The sequence below is a fragment of the Delphinapterus leucas genome, chromosome 18 (assembly GCF_059928025.1).
Source record: "Delphinapterus leucas isolate spDelLeu-1000000601 "Yukka" chromosome 18, BTC_Dleu_Yukka2, whole genome shotgun sequence".
Taxonomy (NCBI): domain Eukaryota; kingdom Metazoa; phylum Chordata; class Mammalia; order Artiodactyla; family Monodontidae; genus Delphinapterus; species Delphinapterus leucas.
The window spans coordinates 66,130,193-66,155,370 of record NC_143146.1 but is presented as its reverse complement, the minus strand read 5'-3'; the positions used below and the strand labels follow the sequence as shown (position 1 = coordinate 66,155,370).

The 25,178-nt window shown below is 32.3% G+C and overlaps 1 protein-coding gene across 8 annotated transcripts in view; it reads right to left on the bottom strand.

The window, feature by feature from the left end:
- Positions 1 to 555: 555 nt before the first annotated feature.
- POSTN (periostin) overlaps positions 556 to 25,178 on the bottom strand; it is a 41,202-nt gene continuing 16,579 nt past the window's right edge. The window contains exons 11-23 of one of the 8 annotated variants that reach the window (XM_022574696.2): positions 24,827 to 24,963; positions 24,117 to 24,247; positions 23,470 to 23,600; positions 23,261 to 23,363; positions 23,085 to 23,152; positions 22,314 to 22,359; positions 19,290 to 19,370; positions 16,129 to 16,218; positions 15,363 to 15,452; positions 14,266 to 14,343; positions 13,801 to 13,884; positions 9,407 to 9,448; positions 556 to 7,849 (exon numbers count right to left, since the gene is read on the bottom strand). In XM_022574696.2, coding sequence (XP_022430404.2) covers positions 7,812 to 7,849; positions 9,407 to 9,448; positions 13,801 to 13,884; positions 14,266 to 14,343; positions 15,363 to 15,452; positions 16,129 to 16,218; positions 19,290 to 19,370; positions 22,314 to 22,359; positions 23,085 to 23,152; positions 23,261 to 23,363; positions 23,470 to 23,600; positions 24,117 to 24,247; positions 24,827 to 24,963 — 1,119 coding nt within the window. In that variant the 3' untranslated portion in view covers positions 556 to 7,811. Of the gene's footprint in view, positions 7,850 to 9,406; positions 9,449 to 13,800; positions 13,885 to 14,265; positions 14,344 to 15,362; positions 15,453 to 15,564; positions 16,219 to 17,980; positions 19,371 to 22,313; positions 22,360 to 23,084; positions 23,153 to 23,260; positions 23,364 to 23,469; positions 23,601 to 24,116; positions 24,248 to 24,826; positions 24,964 to 25,178 lie in introns of those variants that run through there. The other 7 variants (XM_022574697.2, XM_022574691.3, XM_022574700.2 and 4 more) reach the window with 7 other exon arrangements.

Below are 25,178 nucleotides of genomic sequence, written 5' to 3'. Positions count from 1 at the left end.
AATATTTAATGTTTGTAAGACATTACAGACATTAATGTTTGTAAGATGTTTTGTAAGACGTTTCAGAGACTCTCAGAAGTGAAGACAATGAGGCTATTTTCAATTAACATAAATAAGTGCTTAAAACTTTAAGAAATGTTATTTTCAGAGTTTATAGATAAAAAGAAATAACTGTTCAGATGAATATAAAAAGAAATCTCAATAAATAAAATTCAATTACCATTTTCCTTTAGACAATTTCTTTTTTTTTATTGTCTCTCTAGCATTTTTTTAACATCTTTATTGGAGTATAATTGCTTTACAATGTTGTTAGTTGCTGCTGTATAACAAAGTGAATCAGCTGTATATATATACATATATCCCCATATCTCCTCCATCTTGCCTCTCCCTCCCACCCTCCCTATCTCACCCCTCTAGGTAGACATAGACAATTTCTTATTGGTGTATATGTGAGTGCATGTGCACGTTGAATAGCAATGTTAGTAGCTGTAAGATATTTCATCTTGAATTCTTTTTCTGTTACTTATGATAGATCTGTGTGCATCCCATCAACATGTTTCCATCTGGCTCTTCTTATGATTAACATTTTCCAGTTGGCTGCTCCTATTTAGAGTTGCAGTTTATGATTATGAAATGGAATTAATATAACTAAATTAACTTAGAGAATATCTTGCACTTGCAGGAAAAATGGAATAACAGGAACCAGATTTACTCTCCTGACTAAAACAATTTAAAAAAAAAAACACAACAGAGAAAAATTTCCAAAGAATGTTCTAGAATGGTGCCTGGGCATCAGGCAACGAATGACAGTGATGCCTAAGAGTCAGGAAACAGGTGAAGTGAGCTCTATGATTGTCCCAGTGTTCTGTTCTGAAAGACTTGTCAGGTTGAAGTACAGGAAGGGAGAATCCAGGTGGAGCCTGGCTGACTCATGGATGTGATGAGATAGAGCTGAGTGTAAATGGAGGCTAAGAAGGCTAGAGTTCACAGGACAGAGGACCAGAGTAAAGAGAGCTGCACAGAGAGAGAACTTTAAAGATATGCAGAGGGTTTCCATGAGTATTCAGCAGGGTAATCTCAGCACATGATTAGAAATATTAGAAAATTATTAGAAATAATTTATTAATTATTAATCACATTAATATAAGAAAACTAATAGAGAACAGAGGGAAAAAACCTCTGAAAAGATTAGAGGAAGCAGTACCTCACATTCACACAAGGCCTAGAATAACACCTGTTCCCACCAGTCAGATTGGAAAGCCTCATAATTCATTGGGCATTGGGAAAAGTACTCAGAAGGACCATGCCTAAATAGCAGGGAATAATTAGCCTCAGACTATACACAGATTGGGCACTGCCTAATAAATCTTAGGTGCAAGACCCGAATGGACTAAACTGTCTCCAAGAAACTTAACTACATCCTAGAACAATATTCAAGAATATTTGTAGGAATGCAAAATATCTAGCATCCAACAAGAAAAATTTACAGTGTCTGGGAACCAATCAAAGTTTACTAGCATGCAAAGTTATATATGGGGAATAATGAGGACAAAATTCAATCAGTTAACTGACTCAGAGTTGGCACATTGTTAGAATAGCAGAGAACTTTGAAATAGTTGCCATAATTATATTCCATATGTTCAAAAAGTTATGGAGAGACATGCAAGATATAAAAAAAAGCCAAATTGAATTTCTAGAGATGAAAACTATAATGTCTGAAATGAAAAATTCAGGGAATGGATTCAGGGTCAAGTTACACATTGCAGAAGAAAGGACTAGTGAACATGAAGACATAAAATTAGAAACTCTCTAAAATAAAAACGCACAGAGAAAAAAAAAATTAAAAAAAGAAAAAAGGGTAACAGTGAGCTATACAACAACTTAAAAGTAGTCTAATATATGTAGTTAGAATCCCAGAAAGGAGGGGACAGAACAAATCATTGATAACTGAAGAAAATAAAATTTGATAAAAATCCTAAAATCACAGATCTAAGAAACTGAATACATCCTAGGAACAAAAACATAAGATAAACCACCCCAATCCACATAATAATCAAAAAGCAAAAAGCACATATTAAATACAGAGCAAATAAGAATGAGACAAGCAAGAAAACAGTGAAGTAACATCTTTAAAGCATTATAAATTTTAAAAAGGCAATCTGGAATTGCATATCCTGCAAAAATATTTTTCAAAAACAGAGACAAAATAATGATTTTTTTAGACAGAAAAATTCAATTTATCGCCAGCAGATCTGCACTAAAAGAAATGTTAGGAAGGGGAAAATGATACCAGATGGAAATATAGATCTATACAAAGGAACAAAGAACATGAGAAATCATCACTACACATGTAAATAGATACTTTTCTTATTATTTCAATATCTTAAAAAGATAATGGAACTTTTAAACATATTTAGAAAGAAAATTAGAAAGTACTTTGAATTTAATTTAATTTAATTTTTAAAACATGTGAAATGTTGTGAGAGACCACTAAGCAATACTTAGTGGGGGAATTTATAATACTAAAGTATGGTATTAGAAAAGTGAAAGTTTTTAAGTCAATGACTTCAGCTTCTACCTTAAGAAATTAGAAAATCAAGATCAAATTAAAACCAGATAAAGCAGAAGAAAGACAATAATAAAGATAAGAGTGGAAAATAGTGAAATAGAAGATAGGAACACAATACAGACAAACATACGAAATCAAAAGCTTATTTGAGTAAATCAATAAAATTGATTGATGGCTAGCTAGACTGGTTAGGAGAAAAAGAGAGAGGACGCAAATTTCCAGAACTGGGCATAAATGAGGTGACATCACTAAAGATATTTAAAGGATAATAATGGAATATTTTGACCAACATTGTGCCAATAAATTTCAAAATGGTGTAAAATGGACAAGTTCCTTGAAAGACACAAACTACCAAATCTCATTCAAGAAAAAATAGATAATCTGAGTAGCCTTATACTTATTAAATAAATTGGATATTTAGTTGTTTCTTTAAAGAAAACTGCAAGCCTTGATTCTATCAATTCTATCAAACATTTAAGGAGGAAAATATTATCAATTCTATACAAAACACTTCCTAAAAACTGAACAAGATTCTTCCCAACTCATCTTGTGAGGTCTACATTACCATGATACCAAACTCAGGCAAAGAGATTACAATAAAAGAAAATTATAGACCAATATCTCTCATGAACATACATGTGAAAACTGTTAAAGCTTTCATAAATTGAATATATCGTGACCAAGTAGAATTCATCCCAGAATGAAAGAGATGAATGGAATGAAGGATTTACATCCAAAACATTCAAAATTAATTCCATTCAATTCACCATATTGTCAAACTGAAAAAAGTCAAAAACAAAAACCCACATGATCATCCCAATAGATGCAGAAAAATCATTTGGTAAAATTCAACATTCATTCCTGATAAAAATTCTCAGCAAACTTGAAATAGAAGTCACTTTCTTCAACCTGATAATGGAGAACTATGAAAAAGTAGTGATGCTAACATGAAACTAAACATCATACTTAGGGCTAAAAGAATGAATGAATGTTTTCCCTCTAAGATCATGAAGCAAAAAAATGCCCACTCCTGCCATTTCTATTCTAAATTATACTACTATTCAATTTCAACCAATGAAGTAAGGCAAGAAAATATTAAAGGCATTAAGATGGCAGAGGAAAAAGTAAAATTGTCTTTATTTGAAGACAACATGTTTGTCAATGTAGAAAACATGATGGAATCTACAAAAAGTCACTAGAACTAATAAGTGAGTTTAACAAGTTTGCAAAATACAAGATCAATACACAGAAAATAAACAGTCAGCAATTGAAATAAAAACAATGCCATTTATAATACCATCAAAAATATCAAGTACTTAAGGAAAATCTACAAAAAGATGTGCAAGACTTGTACACTTAAAATAATGAAACATTGGTAAGGTAATTAAGGAATACCTATACAAACAGAGAGATATATTTTGTTCATGGTTTGTGAAGATTTTGATTATCCCCAAATTGATCCATAGATTCAACACAATTTCAAAGTCCAGCAGATATCTCTTTTTTTTGGTTGAAATTGCCAAACTGATTAAAAAATTCATCTGGAAATGTAAAAACTTAAAATAGCCAAAACAACTTTGAGAAATATGAGCAAAGTTGGAGTACTAATTCTAACAGATTGATTGATTGATTTCAAACCAGTCATTGTGACATTTCAATTAAGATAGACAAATAGATTAATGGGAGAGAATAGAAAGAAACAGAAATATATACACAAATATATGGATTTTTGACACAGGTATAAAAGGAAATCAGTAGACAAAGGATAGTCTTTTCAGAAAATGGTGCTGGAATAATTGGCTATGTATAGAAAAAAAGAAGAACCTCGGTTCATACCTTGTACTATAAACAAAAAGTAATTCAGAATGGATCATATACATCAATGTAAAACCTAATTCTAATAAAAACTTCTAAAAGAAAACATAGAAAATTTTTGTGATCTTTGGTTAATAAAAGATTTCTTAGATATGACACCAAAAGTACAATCCATAAAAGGGAAAAAAAGAAAATAGGCTTTGGTATCTTCAAAAACAATGCTAAGAGAATGAAAAGTTAAGTCCCATGCTATAAGAAAATATTTTCACCTTATATAGCTGATAAAGGACTTGTATCCATGATATATAAGGAACTCTCAACTCAATAATTTTTTAAAAAACAACTCAAAATTGGCAAATGATTTGAACAGACACTTCACCAAAGAAGATATACAAATGTCAAATAAGCAGATGAAAAACATACATTAGGAAAGTGCAAATTAAAAGCACAATGAGATACCACTACACACCTATTAGAAAACCTAACATTAAAAAGACTGACCATGTCAAGTGTTGGCAAGAGAAACAGGAACTCTCATGTGCTTCTGGTGGGAATGCAAAACAATAGAACGCCTTTGGAGTATGATTTGGCAGTTTCCTAAAACTTTAATCCTATACCTTTCGTCTGGTCCTGCCATTCCACTCCTACATATTAATCCAAGAGAAAGGAAAGCCAGACAAAGAAGAAGCCATGCATACTATGTGATTCAGTTTATAAAAGGTCTAGAAAATGCTGTGTCTATAGTGACAGAAAGTAGATCACTGGTTGCTTGGATACTACGGTCTCAGCAGAAATCTCTGTAAAGCGATATTTCTCAAAGTTAGGATGGTGGACCTTGTGCATCAGGATTGACTAGAAGGGCTTATTTTAAAATTCAGCCTTAAATCTAATGCCACTTATGCAGAGGATGGTTAGAAGAGGAGCTGAAATAAAGTAGTGCAGAGTAAGCACAATTTCAAAAACAGATGTGTTTGCTTTATTCAAATTTATGCTTTCTGGGTAATGGGCATGTTGTAAGCTGATTGATGGCCTGATTTAAGAGTACAGTGCAAAAGAAGTAAGAAAAGTTACGTAAAGTCATTGAGCCTCATGTTTTTCTTATGAAACTGGAGATAATAAGACTCTTGAGAATTTTTAAAGGAATAAATATTGTGTGTAAAACACGTACTACTCTGCAGCTTTGATTTGTAGAAAGTGTCCCAGGAAGATTGATATCTATCTACCTATCTATCTATTGATCTATCTATCTACCTACCTATTTTAAATTCTTATTTTGCAGTTTTAAATTATTGTTTATTTTCATATGTTTTAACCTTCTTTCTTTTTATTTGTGTTTGTTTATTTCTATTTTATAAATAATTTCTCTTTAAATTTTATCTTTATATTTGCATATGTCACTTGGCTGTCTTTTCCCAGAGATACATGCTAGATTTTTGTATGTATACTCTCAAATACTGATTTTTTTTCTCCTATGGTACAAAAAAACCCATCAGGGCCTTAAAATTAAAGGTCACAGTCTTTAAAAATATCCCTCGGTTTCATCCCTACTGTCTCCGATGACCATGTTCAAAGTCGAACTTTGCAACACCTGGTTCATTATCAAATGCAAACGCTGAAGGGAGCTAACTGAATGAATCCATATACTCTTTGTTCTATTCAATCAACCTGTGATCTTCCAGAGGATTATTAACAACATGCTGTCTGTCTGGAATAGCCATCTGTGTTAATGATGATGTAGTATATTCTACCAGCACCACCTTACGTAACCACTTCCTTTGAATCATTTTGGTTAAAACACAGCCACACTCTGTCCAGTTTAGATTGCAGTCCAAAGATTCTCTACATGAGTACTGAGTTGGTAGGACATTTTGTTTCTTGGCAAGGGCTCTAAATGCTAGGCATAAATCTCACCACTGTCCAGACTAGGAAACATTCTGGAAAACCCAGGCTACCCAGACTTCCGCAGTTAGTGGCACCATTAGAACTTTATATCTCACTTCCTTACCTCAATTGCTCCTCAAAGAACCAATGCTTTTCAGCTACCTCAAATCTTTTCAGATCCTTTAGTATTACTCTAGGGCTGAGCCTCTGATCCAAGAGGTATCTTTAGTTTGGTCTTCCTCAGTTTTATAGTCTCTCAGTGACCAACTTTCAATGCATGATATAATTTATCACACTATCACAAGTCAGTTTCTCAGCAGTATGGGTTCTATTCCCTGTCTGCTCTTATCTCTAGTCCAAGATAAGGATGACATTTATTGAGATCTGAGTAGATCAAACTGATCTCTTTATAATTCTCAGCAAACCAATATTTTTCTGCCCCTCCTTTTTCATGCAGTAGACTCTTATGCTACTTCAAGTCTCTGTTAAGGGCATCTCTTTGGCTCCTTCTATGTTAGCCTAAGCCTAGGAACAATTAATTGAGGTATTTGTGCTCCTGTAGTGCTGTTTATTCTTCTATTATAGCCCATGGTACATTGTGGATTATTGATTTATCTTTTTACCCTTTGAGGACAGTAGTTGTCTAATTCTTCTTTTGAATCCTCATAACTTAGCACAGTTCCAGGGTTATATTATGTACTCAGTTGATGTTTAATTATTGCTTCATTGTATAATGATTATTTATATATCATAATAGTTTTAAAAATTTGAAAAACACTAAATTCATTCAATTTCCTTTAATGAGTATTTGTTATAAAAAAAAAAGAGGTATAAAGTCCTGTTCCCAAGTCCAAACCTCTTATTAACTTAAACCTTGAGTTTTTTGAATTACCCACTTTGAAGTAATTCTTTTTATACCTGAAAAATGGTTTTATTGAAATGTTTGAGATAAAAATATGTATTGCAAGAAGCATAAGACAAACATTTCAAGAGTACAAAATTAGTTGTAGAAATAACATAATTTTCTGGTAAACCCACATTGTATTACAAATGTGCAAACCTTTTTGATACAAAAGTTTTGGTTTTCTTATTTTTTTTTTTATACTGAGCACCCATTTTTATATATCCATTTCCCATTGAGAGCTAACTCCTTGCATGCATTTTATCTATCCATTATTCAAGGTTCAATCTTCTCAAGGGGATAACAGCTCACCACTCTGAGATTTGAACTGTAATTAATCCAGTGGCAAGGATTTTCTCTCATGGATTCCAGAGTTAGCCAGAAATTTTAATGTCAAGATGTAAAAGCCTGTAAGGTTGTTACGTTTCCCTCAGATTCTATCCCACAGGAGGCTAAGCCCACAATTACCCTCCTGTTTCTCATTCAGAAAAAAAAAATACTATATTTGCATTCAGAATTGTTCAGTGATTGCTTTTTTGTGCTGGTGGTTCAGTTCTTCACGTCAGCGTGGCTCTCATATTTTTCCTTTAAAATCAGGTTGTTGATTTAGGGCTTTGTAAACTTTGTTGTCTGGTGTCTGGATTTTCACTGAGGACGATATTCCCTTGATCGTCTTCTAGATCCTGATTAGGAAGAAGGGAGAGCATATAGATTGTAAATGTGATGAAACTATAGTGTTTAAGAATATGATATTTTATGCATAACTATATCTATAAAAGACCATCATTTCTTATTATAATAAATGTTAGATTATGTTTTCTTAATAATATATTCTGGTTATGATGATAAAACCAAGTCCTCTTTTGATCAAAGGTATATGAAAATAATAATTTAAAGTGATGATTTTAGTTCCTTAGAAAATTTGGATGAATTTTCATGTTTAGAAGAAATCTGTGATAAAGCCTTCAGTTAAAAATTATGTGTACAACCTAAATGTCCTGCGTTAGATGAATGGATAAACAAGATGTGGTACATATATACAATGGAATATTACTCAGCCATAAAAAGGAACAAAATTGGGTCATTTGTAGAGATGTGGATGGACCTAGAGTCTGTCATACAGAGTGAACTAAGCCTGAAAGAGAAGAACAAATATCGTACATTAACGCATAGATGTGGAATCTAGAAAAATCTTACAGATGAACCTATTTCTAGGGCAGGAATAGAGATGTAGACATAGGGAATGGACATGTGGACATGGGGTGGGGAAGGGGAATGAGGGGCTAATTGGGAGATTGTTTGACATAAATACACTACCATTTGTAAAATAGCTAGTGGGAACCTGCTTTATAGCACAGGGAGCTCACCTTGGTGCTCTGTGATGACCTAGTTGGGTGGATGGGGGGTGGGTGGGAGGGAGGTCCAAGAGGGAGGGGATATAGGTATACATTTAGCTGATTCACTTCATTGTACAGCAGAAACTAACACAACATTGTAAAGCAATTTTACTCCAATAAAAAAAAAATTATGTGTACAATTGAGTCTTTAGTTTCAAATGTCTAGATTGGACTGGGTTAAAATCAGATATGCCTATAATGCATTCATAAGCCTTCAACTTCTTTTGACTATTAGTATATAATTATCTTAGAAATTCCAAATATGTAATTATTTTAAGTTCCACAAGGGAAATCTTTGAGTTTTGAATGCATCAGAATGTAAGGTAACCTATGTGGAAGATTAGAAAGTGCACATAAATAAAGTTATAAAGAAAATTATAGTGCATGGGTGATATATACATGTATATAACCTACACATTATATCAAAATTTTGTACATACCTATATTAATCATTTTCTATATGTGTACAGTAGATACAGTTTTGAATTTATTTTTGTCTCAAACTGTAGCCTCATTTTAAATAATGGTTTCACAGAGTTCAGGTCTACCTGCTACCCATTTTTGCTCAACTCTGGTATTCAAGGGTTTCTTTTCAAATTAATTCTTCTTGAGCCTACCTCAGTGGTTCAGTATGTCTAGCACTTTACATGAGTATAATTGCCTTTCTTTTAACATTTGTTTTTCTTATATTCTATTAATAGTGAAAGATTTATTTTCTGATTCATATCATCAAAATACTTTGCTCAAAATAAAATATATTAGAATACTCTCCTTTTCTTTGGTTTGTCTTAATATAACAAAAGGTTTGTCCTATATGCAAATTACCATAGTCAATATATTTACCTTGAATTCTTTTGTTGGCTTGTATCTTCCTCACAGGTGTGTCTGAAATTAAATAGCTTTAGTTAAAAATACTTTGAAATTATGACTAATATGAGACAGGAAACCATAGTTGATCAGAAGAGTATAAAGTTTTAAATAAACATCATGTAAACATGTAGATTTCTTTTGGAGTAGTGAGACTTTTGCACTGGCAACAAACAGACATTTGTTTTCCATATATCATAATGAATGTTTACTATTTGCAAAACATATTGTTTTATTATGGCATGTAGCACCCCAGATGATGTTCCATTGTTGCATGGAGTGACTTACATGACTTTTTCACCCTTTTTGTGAAAAGCATCACTTTATGATGAAAGGATGTCTAACATTCTATAAAGTTTAGCAGAAGTCCCAGAGATATCCACTCATTTTTTCCAGTCATTCCTATTTGTGATGTATCAGACTTCTGCCTCTGTAAAATTCTCATTGTAAATTAATCTATGATCAACTTATAATACATGAGGACAACAAAATATCATAACTCTAGAAATATACCAGTAAGCAATTCAGGAAGTGTGTGCCAACATACTCCCCGATTTAATTCCAATCCTACAAGACCATTTAAAAGTTAAGTAGCTAAAAATAATAAAATCTTTCTTATTTTAGAATTTTAAGTGTCTCATAACAATGCAGTTTTTTGTTGTTATAGTTGCAAAATACTTCCCAATTCCTCATTTTTCTTTTAAATCATTGACAAGACCACTTGGTCAATCTAAATTCACATTTTCACTCTGTCATTGGACATTTGAGATCAATGAATAAGTGTGGTCCCTATGGCGACTTTCTTTCTCTGCTTACCTTTTTTACTCCAAGTTTTGAATTCTTGATTTTTATATATCATCTATACTCAACAATGAAGTCAAAATTTTTGTTTTATATATATATTCAATTCTCTGAAATCCCATAAAAAATAAGACATGAGACTATCACCAACAGTATTGTGGGCTGTATAATATCAAGTTTAAAAAAAAGGGAAAGAAACATTAAGCATTTTTTGAAGAATTCTGTTTCTGTCTACATAGCATATTTCCAACATGTCTTTTTTCCCCCCAGAATATAAGATACATAGCCATTTATCACACTATATTAATACTATAATAAAATACAGAACTAGAGAAAACCTCATTAGATTGGATTAGTGAGGGAAAGTTTATGTAAGATAGAAAAGTCTGAATTATGGAATATGCTCCAGTTGATATATTTTTCTTAACTTCAGGTTTACTTGATCACAAAAAATGGCTTATAAAATGTTGCCATGAAAAGATGGATCCAGTCTTTAAGCAGTGAACAAAAAGCATTGTTTATAATGGACTTATTAAATTCCAAAGAGCACTTATTATGCAATTTAAAACAATATTTTGACATTACTTTTCAAAACAAGCACTTACACTCAGATTTTCTTTTATAAATTTGGCAGCATGCAATTAATATATATCCAATTAACTAACTTGTTAATTTATTATTATTTGGCTATGATAAGATCAAAATAAGAATTGTTCATTGTGGCAAACAAACATCTCTGGAAGAAAAGCTTGATTAAAGTGCAGAAAACCAGATTTGCTCTCAGTGGCCCTCTGCCATCTCAAACTGAATGACACTTGTATTAGGTCGTGTTCAGAGAAGCTAAATATGGCAAGATAAATTAATCATCGAACAATCCCACAAAAATGCTCCTCTCCACCACATGTTTCCTGAAACATACAAAATGCTTCAGCTCACTTATTTGCAAGATTTTTGCATTTTTACATGGCTATGACTTTGGAAATTTAGAGTGTAAAATATTACTTTGTTGACCATGTTAACGTTAATTGACCGTAATCCTGATAGTAGCTAACATCACTGAGAGTTTATATGTGCTGAACATTATTCCAAGTGCTTTTCACATATTGATTCATTTATATGTAGGTAACATTACTATCCCCACTTTTCAGATTAAGAAAGCAAGGCAGGAAAGCATCAATTTATAATACAAGTTAGTTCAAGTTGGAACCCAGATTGGAAGCCAGACCTACAACCTGATCCTATGTTCTCTACAGAAGCCATAAATCTTTACATGTTATACAGGCAGATTTGTCAAAACCTTCCCAGATAACTTCTTGTTGTTGTTCCTTTCTCCATAGCCTACTACTTTGCTGTTCTCCCTTAATTACTTTAGTAGTTTCAGTAAATGTAGTTCTATCTAAGACAAGAGTGAAAAACTCAACACATTTTATGAGAAGAAGTTTTAGTTAAGGGGTCTGAAGTGTTTCAATGACAGATCATATTGGTACCAAACTGACCACTTAGCCATGTTAATAACAATGACCTAAATGATTGAGGGATACACTCAGTTCATCAAAATGTACCATATGTACCACAATATGAGTAGTTCAGATAGAAAACTCCAAGCTTTGAGATGAAGACCACATTTACCTATAGATCAATTATCAATACTCTGAAAGAAAAAAAAAGCCAATCTTGCATGACATAATCTTTATTTACACCAGCTTCTTTGTAAATTGGTGCCTCTTGGGATCTAGACAAGAGACACTTGTTATTCAGTGTTGATCCAATGGTTTTACAGGGCTGGAAGAAAGAAAACTAGCATGTCCACTTAGTGTCCAGATATTAGTAACTATACTGCTTATATTGTCTTTCTTATGAGGAAAAAAAAAACCCTTGGAAATGTTTTGATAAAAACTTATGTTGTGACATTGACAAAACCAGCGCATTATGAATATGTGGAGAAACCAAATACTGGGAACTAAAGGAATCAACCTTTGGGATGAACATAAACTAGAGTTAAAGAAGGATTCCATTAACAAAAATTAGAGTATCTTATTCTTGTAACAGGTATTATCTTCTCTTGGCTGAAGTTAGTCTTCAGCACTTAGTTCGTTGTTTATAATGGACTTGTTAATGGGGGCTTATTGAAGGGGAGGAAAACATACTTACCGAAGTTTAAGCCTAAATAAATTAAAGCAATATATACAAGTGCAGTTACTAATTGGTTCATTCTCTACAAAGCACTGCCATTCTACAAAGCCGCTTACTATGGCAAGGACTGAAAAAAAAAAAGAATTCAACTTAATTTTCATGTCTTCACCTCTTCCCTCAAATCCCTACCTTTTTCTAGTACAGTGTTAAGCATTTAGGGGTAGATGAGTAAATTCTGTATTAGATCTCACAGGAAACTGGTTCTGTTGTGGCTTTGGGAGTGTCGCATATTCCCTGGAGTCTGAAAGGAAATCTTGTATTTTTCAGACACAAATTTTTCTATTGAGGGGAAATTCAATCATTGGTTCAATAAAAATTATTTATTTTCACTATCACTGAACAGTATCAATATTATGTAAGAGATTCTACCTATATAAAAGTAAAGAATAAAACAATAATTGCCAAAAATATACATGGTCCCAAGAGAATTTACAACTTCTTGGACATAGTACTACAATTTTTTTAAATTTTAAGGATAAAACCCATTGGGACCATACTTTGGATAAACATTAAACTTCAATTTAGTGTTTCTCAATTCACAGTATATTTCAAAGAGCATATTTGATTTTTCTAAATAATTTAAATACTTGTTTCTCTAAAACAATTTCTTACCTTAAATTCTTTTATTGTTAAGAAAATGAACTGGAAATTAATTTATTCAAATACCAATTACCCAAATTATACTTTCTTAACATTTACTATTTCTTTGAGTAATTACCATTGAGAGTTTGTGTAAGATTTTGAATTCTTTTTTTTTCTTCTTTCCTTTTAAAAGTAGGTCCTTTTAACGCCATAGGCAGAGAACATTCCATATTTTAAATATTAAAATTAATTTCATATGCAAAATAATTTACAGCTCCAGGTATAGATTATGACAAACTGTTAGAAGAAACAGATAACCCATTCCCAAGTATGTAGTTTTGGAAAATAAAAATACTAAATGCAATTTTTTTGCTAGATCTATGCACTTAAAAAATTCATAAACATGCCTCTTATTATTGTTGTAGGCGCAGTGAATACATTTTTTAAAATATAAAAAGTATTTCAATTTGGGCTTCTTTAAATAACTACCAATTTTTAAAGTATCCCCCTTTCACATACAAAAATATCTTTACAGTTGTCTGTATCAAAGCAAAAAAATATTCACTGCTCCCCAATGAACTTTTTAAAGACTGTTTAAACTAGTAATTCTTTCTTTATAACGCTTACTGTAACCACCATTAACCCAATCAGTCTGTTAAGACAGACATGATGTTGTCTTTTTTAACCTAACTAAAAAAAAAACAAAACAAAACCTGAATGCTCAGTCTTTAAAAAGTTGAAAATCTCAGTTATCAGAACCTGTTAAGTGGGTTAGTTGTTTCCCTTTTACTAACCTCCCTGAAGCAGTCTTTTAATTTCTTCATCTTCAAATAAATGACCATCACCACCTTCAATGAATTTGGTGACCTTGGTGACCTCTGAGAGGATACATGTTTATAGCAGAAATTGGTTTATGTAATAAAAAGGCAGGAGACGTGATGTGATATATAATGGCATCTGCCCAACAATGAATTCCAGACCAACACTTGGTTCTTTCTTGGTTTTTAGTGTTACTTTTTGATAAACCAATTTTCTTACAAAGTTGTTAAACACTATATAGCAAATATAGAACAAAACAATCAATATGACTGTCATTTGAGTTTCATTCCCTATCTTTGGACTTTTTTCTTGTGTTGGTATGGAACTAGAACAAAGGAATGAGATAGAGTAGAAAGTGTAAGAGGCTTCAAAGATTATTTTAGACTTTGACCTAGATAGCTTAAAGAAATCCACATTCTTATTCTTCTAGACATACTGACCTTCTTGCAACAATTTCTTCAGAGTTTCGTCTGCTTCTCCACCACTAGTTGAAATTCTAGTGTATTTTATTTCAGGACCTAAAGGAAAGACAAAAAATAATAATAATAATAAGGATCTGAAACAAGGCTGGGCAAACTTCCTCTGTAAGGGTCACATAGAAAGTAATTTAGACTTTATGGGTCTTGTGGTCTGTGTTGCAGCTATTTAACTTTGTCCTTTAGAGTGCAAATAGCCATACACACTGTATAAATGAATGGTCACACTGTGTTCCAATAAAACTTTATTTACATAAGTAGGTGGCATGGGCCATATTTGCTGACTGCTTGTTTAAACATTGACTGCCAGGGAATTCCCAAAGACTTAAAAAATAGCTGAATTCAGAATTTTAGACTAATTCACTGGTGGGAGACTGATACAGAGGTTTACTGAAATTATTGATCAGTTGTTCTATACAAGCTTGCATATTATTTTGGTGTGTAGATGGGTATGTGTAAACCTTAAGATTAAAGGAAAATCGAAGGAGGGAATGGGTTTTTTTCTAGGATTTAGTAACTCATTAATAAATAGCAAAGTGAAGATAGTGTATGCATATTCATAATAAAAACACAGGCTTATAGATTTGTCCCAAAATTTCCAATTCAGAGGAAAACATAGATTACATATTTAGGATTAGTATTATTTCTACCAAAAAAGAAATAAAATAACTTCAGTAACCACTAAGAAAATGACTTAGTTTCTTTAATGATTCTTATAGAGATATTTTGGGATTAAATGGTTTGCTCTTTATAATCCAGGCATAGTTCATATACAGAGTTAAAAATTACCTGTAAGATCTGCTTAGTAGAGAACTATAATCCCAACCTAAACTTTTCTAAGAAGATTTTACAATAACTACATTTTTCAAGTGAGTTGGATTATCCCTTCTATCACTCACAGGTGATTTTTATCATCAAGGATGATGTATTGATATTTTATCAGGATAGTTTCTTTTACAGTGTTTCATGTGCACAATGCCAGTTATTTTTTTGTTATTCATTTTCATTATTTTTGATCAATATGAGATTCAGGATCACATTTGTTTAAAAAAAAAAATTACCTGTAATGATTCGTTCTTCTCTTGTCTCTTTTTCAGTTATTTCCACAGGCACTCCATCAATGATTTTGGTGTATTTTTTAATAATTGGCTCTGAAATAGGGGAAGAAAATGCATTTGATTTATCCCCTTATGGCATCTAAATGGCCATAAGCTAGACATTTTAATGATTAAATGTATTTCTCACAGCAATGCCATTTAGAATTCAATCATAATAATTTGGGGGACGTATCTCAAATAAATTCATATAACAGAGGTCTAAAAGGTAGTGGTTATGTCCTGAATCTTGGGTAAGGGAGAGAGCCAACTAGCAAGCTAACACTCCATGTCATATTTGTCTCTTGACTGTGGAATGAGTGTTCAGGGAGGATCCAGGGAATTATACATCATTAGAATGGGAATCTTACAAGTCCTAGCAATGACTTATTAGTCAGTCTTATAGAATGGCCACTCTTTCTTCTAAGTACAATATGTTCTTTTGTATTGACGTGATTGTTTTCATTATATTTCATAATCATCCTTGCATATGCAGAGTAATGACAGTTTTGTTGGAACTGGTGAGTTAATGGTTAAATCAATTCCAACTATATCCATTAAAAGGTAAACTATGTTTTAATTGATCGGCTAATAAGAATCTGTAACTGAGAAAAGTTTTCCCACAATTTATATAAAACAAAAGTCCAAGAGAAAACCTCAGATATTCAATATATTTAAACCAACACTGTTTGAAAATGTTCAGAGTAGGCTACAGGAAACACAGAGAACGCACCTCCATGGATCACTTCAGTTACTGTTTCACCTTCTTTAATCAGCCTGAATTCAGGTTCACCTTCAATTTTGACCTTTGTTATTGTGGGTCCTAAGGCATTGTTTTAGGAGACAAATTATCATGTTAATGTAGTCCTTTAAATTTACCAGAACAGGAAATTTATTTCAACATTTGGTGTTGCTCAAATTTCAAAGTGGTTTCAGGCTTTATGAAATCGGTTTTAAACAGTTCCCATTGTCCTCAAATTAAACAGTATTTATGAGAACAAATAACTCAATCTATTGGTGTGCTACTAAAATAACTTCCATCTGCTTTAGCATTTAAATTGATGTTTAATCGATCCATTTATTCATAGTTGTAAAGTATGATCATGCAAAATATTATATGTGACTATACATTGTGAATCATACAGTATGTACAAATTTGAGTGGCTCTAATGATAACTAGTGTAGCTCTTACTTTACCATACTGATATTGTCTATTACTTTCTTTTCTTGTTAAATTTTTAATTTAATTTTTAATCAGTCAATCTCTTACATTTTTTATCTAATGGGCATAAGACTGAACATCAAAAAAGCCCAACTTTATGCCTACCTTTAAAATACGAAATTCAGGTTTTATGAGAAAATAGATTTGAGTACTTACCTTCTATATGTGAATGATGCATATATTTACTAATAAATAGTTAAACAGTCCTTCAAATGCAAAAGTTAAGTGTTGCATTTGACTTGCAAAATGATTTTGCTCCCAGAGAAAATCATTTTGAATGTTAGAAAGCAGATTACTACATTAGTTAATCAAGACTGTTTCTTAGAGGAGAAGTTCAGTACATTTAACTCATACTGTGACACCCTTCAACAGTTGAATATAACTATATTTGCTTATCTTTGAGAGGGTTTATTTGTTTGTTCAGAAATTGTCAATGTACACCATTACCCAGAATTATATAGTCTAGGACAATCTAAAATAATGAAAACAAGAGTACAGTTCATTCAAACAGTAAGTATTTCGCACCATAATATTTGATCTATGTGGTCAAGGGACACTGAGTATCAAAACGTAAGCCCAAGTTTTTAAGGTGTGGAAACTTCAAAAGGAAAGAACAGCTAAGGAGTTTAAGAACAGGAAATGAGTTAATAAAATATCCCAATAGACATTTCTTTAGAAGAGCCTCAACTGGAATTTCAGAAACATCATCTATCCTTAAATTCTATGAAGGCAGGGATTTACTACCAAAAAAATTTTTTTTTCATATTTATTCCTGGCGGGCACCTACGAGAGTACACGGCACAATACGTGTTCAATATGTATTCAGTTGATTTATTCTTACTTCTAAAATTTGGTTAGGTACCGTTTATAAGAAACATCTTAAAATTGTGTCTTGGGGTCTAATTTATTTAGTAAGAATTCAAGAGTTATCGATGAATCAGCAAAAGTTCAAACAGTGAGAAGGAAATGCCAATAGTAATTCTAGAACTGGACAATTGTAAATGGCTGCCAAAATAAGTATTTGTCTCCCTCATTATATTGCACAAAGTAAAACTTCCAAATTTTTTAACTGGAGAGTTGTTAATGCATAGGTGACTTGACCCCATTTTTCATCTTAGTTCCCTTCATAGGAAAAACTCAAGTAGAGCTGATGCTTCATTGTGTTCCTAATTGAAGAAAAGTAATACAATAGAATCCTGCTCACAAAGATTGGGAAGATAAATGGGTTGAATGAAGAAGCTTGAAAGAAAAGAGAAGAATCTTTGAAAATAAAAATAGTACATGTGAATGAGTTTTACTATAGAAGCTGTGTACAAGTGATTATACAACATTTTAGGGAATCTAATTTTTAAAAAAGAGTACAAGAATCTAAACATCAAGGATCATTTTATCATTTTTCATTAAAATGATCAAGAAACATTTTCTCAACAAAAATTTCTGAGATTTAACTTCTTAAATCATCAAATTCTCTTCATCACTATATAAGAGCAATCAAATACTCAAATGACAATAGGTATAGTATGTTTTTAAAAAAAAGCACAGATTCCAAATACCTCAATTTTAAGTCTCAAGAATGTATAAAAATATAGATAACTAGCTAGGAAATACACTTTTACATACATACTTCCAATGTCTAAGTTTTAAGTAATGACACGCTTTTCGAGGAATCAAAAGTGTTCAAGAAGTTGCCATCTCAATTCGTAAAATGAGAATACCCAAATCAAAGATAATTACAATAATAGTTTTCTTGAGATTCAATTGAGGATATCATCTATTCCTTTTTTGGAAGACTGTTTCTATTCTTCTTACAGAATAATGAAGAAAACCTGGTCTTTCTTCTGTGGCCAGTCACCACATTAAGATTCTTAGACATGGAAATAATTCTTAAGTTCCGATCCTTTGGGAGTAATTAAAATATGTGAAATGAAGGGGGCATCAGAGATGTTGGAGTTGGCTAACATACACAGTAGGGGGAGAGAGAAAAGTAACTTTATTTAATGCTCTAGTCTGAGACATCAGGAGATAAGTATATATGTAAGTATATGTGTCTATTTAATGTGTTATATATGTATACATATAAGAATATGTAATGTATATTATATATAGACACACATTCAGGGCTGGAATTAAGGATTCTAAGGTTTGACTCAACTGCACCAACTACTTATTTCCTCTGTTTCTGGTGGTTTAATTAAAAAATATATCATGTGTGGATATACATTTTAAAAGCTTTCTTCGGTATACAGCTTCTGTGCTCTCTTAGGTTGTTGAATCAAAAATGCCTGCACTTTTTGGAACACCTCGCAACAGTATAAAAGAGATTTATGTGGGGAGACTGGAAACAAAACTATAAAGAGTATACTCTCTAAAAGAGTCTAGGTGCAGGAAAAATAGCTTAGGATTTATTTGTATGGTGAGTATCTGGGTACTAGTGCTAATGCAATGGTAAATTAAGTTCAAATGAAATCAAATACAAGCAAATGTACTGAAAGTACATTTCATGCACCATCTACTCTGCTAAATAACTTACATTCCGCATTCTGCTGTTAAATGAGCATGCCATTGATATAGAAATATTTAGCATGTTAGTTTCAAAAAGAATGTAGATACATTCATAGAAATCAGTCTATTATATGGATTTTTAAGGAACCATGTATAACATTGATTTTTACCTTCTGTTTTGATAATAGGCTGAAGACTGCCTTCAATCACTTTAATTTTTGGTTCCACAACTTTGGTTATAATTTTAGTTGCTGAAAGTATAGAAAGTGGAACATAAATGATGTTTACATAAAAACAACCTGAACGAAATTCTCTCTCTTTTTTTGGTCTTTGTTGGGTACTGAGGTATCAGATGTGGTAATATGTTCAGGCAGTCAGATACAGGAAATATTCCTGGTAATTATCTAGTATCTTCTCATGTCCAGATGATGAACTCTGAAGTCCAGTGACTTGGATTTGTTCCAGTGAAATATATACTTGCTAAGTGAGGAATTCTATCTAGAAATCTATCATTTTGAACTGCACCACTAAAGCTCTTTACCTTCTTTTGTACTTCTTGAAAATATTGGCTGCATAGCAACAAAGACAAATAAACATGATTAATTTCATGCAATTCATAATATCTTAAATTGCATTGTTGGATTCTTTCTCAATTAGAAGAAGACATTGAAAGAAAAAGACTCAAAATATTTTTCATGCATTTGATAACAGTGATACAGAAAGGAAAATACAAAAATAGTTCAGAATACTTAAATGTAAAAATGGATTCCAGCCAGCCAGACATGAGCTCTATGCAACAAATATGATATGATCATGTATTTAATTATTTAAGTTACAGGCTAAATTGGCTTTAATTTTCAGCTTTATCATCATCATTTTTATACTGAAAGCTATGTATTTTGAATGTATGTCATCCATCCAACTGAAATAATAATAATGTGCAAAATATATTTCAGATAACAGCCAACTATTTGGTTGGCTTTCGGTTGTATAGATTAACTGGGAGTGTGCCTCTGGAGCCAGATACCAGAGCTACTACTAGCTCTTTATCATTTCTAATTAGAGCCTTAAAAGATGGATTCATTAGATAAAGCACTAAAGCTATCTGTGCAATCATAACAGACTGTGTTGAAGCATTAGAGGTGAGATATTAGCGCTGTCTGGATTTCTGTCACATTCTCACTTCAGGTTTCTGAGATGTTTACCTGTGTCAACTCTTTGAATTCATATGGATTCTAGAGCTTAATTGTGACTGTGTCTCGGTTATTTCAGATTTTACATATTGAGATCTCAAATTATGAAACTAAAATATGTCAAATCTTTGTGTCCAATTACTGATTCCACAGGTGGCCTGGCCACAGAGGAACCTTTCCATGAAGGTCAAATTCACAGAGGTCTCTGCTGCTGCTATCAGAATGGGTTAATTACTTTTAGCTTAAATTTTCACTTCATGTTAAGGAACTTGAAGTTTAGAATGTTTATTGGGGTCCTAGTTTTGTTTCAGTCTTGCTTTTCTGAAGACTTAAATAGTTTTGACAGATCACAGGTTGAGGATTAAATACTGATTTTCTTCCTCTCCACCTCAAATGTCATATATTTGACAACACATACTAAAGAGCATTTTCCCCCCTTACAATTTAAAATGTATGGTATTTGGGGGACAAGAATAATACATAGTAAAAAAATTAAAATTTTAGAGACAAGCCAATAAAGGAACATGAAAATGGAATCTTTGGTTTAATTAGTCTCAACCTCTGTTTGAACTATGCTTTCAAGTAACAGCATACACGGAGAAGAGCTAAAGAAATATTCCACATCAGCATGTAAATCTCAGAGCTCTTTCAAGAGCTGAGTAGGTAGGTAAGATTCATTAGACTTGCATAATTTCATAAACTGTAGCTTGTTCTCTGTGAGAACAATTTAAGTAGAGGAAAATAAAGGAATTATAATATTTTGGCTCAATGTAAGCAAAATATTGCATTGACATATAAAAGGTAGTGGACCTCTCATGGATAAAGTAGAAAAGGTAAAGAAATGTAGTGCAGATATACGTTTTTAGTGGAGGAAGATGACATAGCATTTCTGATGAATAGAGCCCATAAGCATTCTTTCATTTTTTATAAAATATATCTTTAATAAGATTGTATACTTCCATACTGGAATTTAAACCATGTTGAATTATAAGTATTCCAACTAAGTCATTGAAACAGCGCTGAGCTGGCCTGATACTAGGATTGTTTATGTTATTATTACATAATTAAGATCAGTAAGAACAGCAGACCTTTTGTTTTGCTCCTTACATCATCTTTACTCCTTTTCCATATCTAGTGTAAATATTAAGGAAAATTTTCTTAATTAAATAACAGGATGCTCATGGTATAAAATAGAATAATTCTTGCCAAGATAAATGTGGGAATTGAAGCAATGCTTTAGCTACTGATGCATTTTGAGTGTTGAATTGTAGAGTCAAAACAAAATGGAAAGAATTTCTGCTTTGAAAGCTGCAACGGAAGAGAGGAAAAAAGACAAAGGAAGAAAAAGCCACATTGAATAAGAAATACTATGAGTTACATTTATGAAAATGAAATACCTTTGCTATTGTTAAGAAGTTGAGGTTTAATTTTGATAATCTGGTAGAGTCAGGAATAAAAGAACCTTGGAATCTAGAAACTCTAGGTTTATCACCTGACAATTTTTTTGTTCCTTCATCCAATTTTGAATGAGGAAGAGTTTTTGAACCACCAGCCCATAAATATTAGACTTCTCTGACAGCCTGCCCTTAGATGGCTGAGGTCTTGAGAGTGGAATGAGCTACAAATCTTTCAGCAATGTTATTTCTGTGTCCACATATTTGAATTTTCAGATAGCTCTCAAGTGCCTTTTAGCTAGCTCTCCTCTTTGTATGTTTGTGGGTCTTTTTTCCCCTGCGTCTTTGCAATGCTAGCAATTATATCTATATCAAGCTAGCAGATGAATGAGAAAGTGGTTCACTGGAGTTGAAGGGTATAGTCAAGGCTGAGAGGTCTCATCCAGACCTCAAGCCCTGTTTCAAGTGACATGAGATTTGCCATTGTTTGGAATTCTAAATACCAGATTATCAATCATCTCAGTAAACACAAAGAAAATTCTTGGGTTTTCTTTTTTTTTTTAACATCTTGCCACTTATATGTGACAAATATTCATTATGTACTTACTGTAGACAGTTATGGGGATTTCTTTGAAGGTGCTACCACGAACAAACTGAAAATAAACATTATATTTAGTAACATGAAATGTAGTAGATGTATTAACAAAATCTTGGCACCATGATTTTTAATTTTCACTGAAGTAAAGACAGTGAAGCTATCATTATATTCAGTAAAAATGAAGGCTTCATATAAATCATCTTCCAATTTCCTGCTGTTGGGCAACATGGCATAAAATGGTTGGATTTGTTACTCAGAGTTTTAAAAATTATAGAATAGCGAATCCCAAATTAAAAGTTCATTAAATAATACTCCCTATGTTGTCTGGTGCTTTAACCCTACCAATATTCAACCCAATATTTATCCTAGAATATTCCTTTACCTTTAACTATTGTGATTGGTGACAACTTCTTATAAGCAAATATTTTATCTTTCCCTTATATTCTGTAGCAAAAATATTTGATAATAGAAAAATTATAGTTTCTTATCTACATGTCTTATCTTCCCTGCTGGACTGTAAACTTTTTGAATAAAGGGCCATATCTGATTCAACTTAATATTTCTCATAATACTTAACATTCTGCTTGGCCCCAAGTAGCTTTTATTAAATCCTCCTTAAATAAAACCATGAAGAAATGATGCCAGTGTACCATTATAATCAACAAAGAGCAATGCAATCCCAGTATACATCTACTTATTAATGTATACATTTCTAGTTTCTTATGTTAAACCTGCAATGTCTGTTCAACACATTAGAAACACATGCAATAACATCTGTACCTTAATTTGGATGTATTTGATCAGTTTATTAAGTATTTCTAGCAGCTGATCATTTCCAACAGGTGTGTCTGTGAAGAGGAATATTAAATGAATATTGTAAGAATGGATGAAATAAAAATCTACGTTTCTATTGAAAAAGAGTTATGTTTTCATTAATCAGTTCAATAATTACCAACCTGCTGGATAGAGGAGTTTATCTACAACATGAATGACACCATTTGTTGTCATGATGTCAGATTCTTTTGATTTCAATTCATTTACCAGAAGTGTATCATTAACCTATTAAAACAGGGGATAATGTCAATGGGAAATTTAATGAAATATGAACATTAGGATAATTGAATAATAGATTAACACTCTCATAGATTCATACTAGAGAACTTACTCCTTTCAGAAAGATTTTGCTTCCTTGTGTGGTCTTTAAAATGTTAGTAACACCAGGTTCAAATCCCTTTCCAATGAAAACTCCTGGTGTCAGGTGATAAAGGATGATGTTTTGAAGAGCATTTTTGTTCCCTAGGGGGAAAAATATATATTTATTTAATAACATGTTATATATTTTGACATTTTGATATTATGAGGATGAAGGAGAAAAATATTTCTTTGTCTTTATTTTTTCCACACTGTAATTTCTCATAATATCATTGTTCTCTCAATGTGATATCAATGCTATGTCAAAACATGCAGTCCCTTCAATAAGTTCAATCAAAATATTATCCAACTTACTGGGAGAAAAAAGTCAAATTATTTTTGAAATTGTGACTATTTCTTTCTTTGTCACCTAGTTGTGTGCCCTTTAATAGAGACAACATAAGTGAACATCTAGTCCAACAACATTACGGTAAGCAGTTAATTGAGAACATTTATGAGTGACCCTCTAATTATTCCAAATGGAATTAAAGGAGACGAAGGCTAGCCATGAATAGGAAAGAGGGGACACTTTGGGGGCTGATATCTGGGCAGGAACGCTTGAGGAAGAAATGAGATCCTGAAATCAAGGGGCAAATATATCTGGTGTTCACTTCTACTCACGAATAAGAATTTCCTTTTCTTCGTTAGTCATTCCCTTAAAGGCATCGTTGGTTGGCACAAACAAGGTCCAATCTCCAGGCTGTGTCAGGAGCTCTTTCAAGTCTGCAGCTTCAAGTAGGCTGAGGAAGATGCTAAGCAGGAAGGACATATGGACATATGTTTATTTTATTAGATTTAATCTAGGTAAGCCTACCCACCATGCATGAAATAGAGTAGAATCCCTATACGTGGAAGCATGAGAAAATGGTTCATATGTTTTCATATGTTTCAAATGCAATTTACTGTTAAAGTTTTATCATGGGGAAATTATTTAAATATACATATGATTCTTAAATTTCCTAAACTCTGTTTTCCCCCTATAAATCTTGGTGAGGTCACACTTTATTTAATATTCTGCAAAATAGTCTTTGCTAGAATATACTATCAGTTTTTAAAAACTTAATTATAAAAAAATTTGCAAGAAGTAGTTCAGTCTGTTAGGTTGATTTTTGTTTGTTTGTTTTTTACTCACCAAGTCATATTATGCTGCACCAGGAAGAAAAATATTGTTAAGAACATATCTTAATTTTAAAAACATTTGTATAGACTTTCTATTCTAAATTCTGTTCTCAGCAGTACTGAGTACCGAATGGATTTTGGAATACTTACTGTGAAACAAAACTATGCCAAAAGCTCTTATTCTCTTGTGGAGGTGAAACTAGTAAGCTTACCTGAAGCGCTTATCTTGTTTCAGTTTTTCATGGAGGGATTTCTCTGCTGGTTTGATGATCTCTCGGAATATGTGAATGGCACCATTTCTTCCTTGCTTGCTTCCTCTCACCATGCATGAATTTTCAATGCAGACAGCCTAGCAAAGAAATAAAGATACAGTTGCCCATTTCCTTACTTGAAATTCCCTACGTAAAAGAAGCTACATAATTGAATTTCTGGATGGGCTCTTCTAAGAGGTCACCTGACTTCTAATGCGAGAAAAAACAGTTTCTCTCCTCTGTTTTTAAGGTCTTGTACACTCTGACCTCACTTTTCCTATTCAACTAGGTCTTCCACTACTAAGCAAGCTAC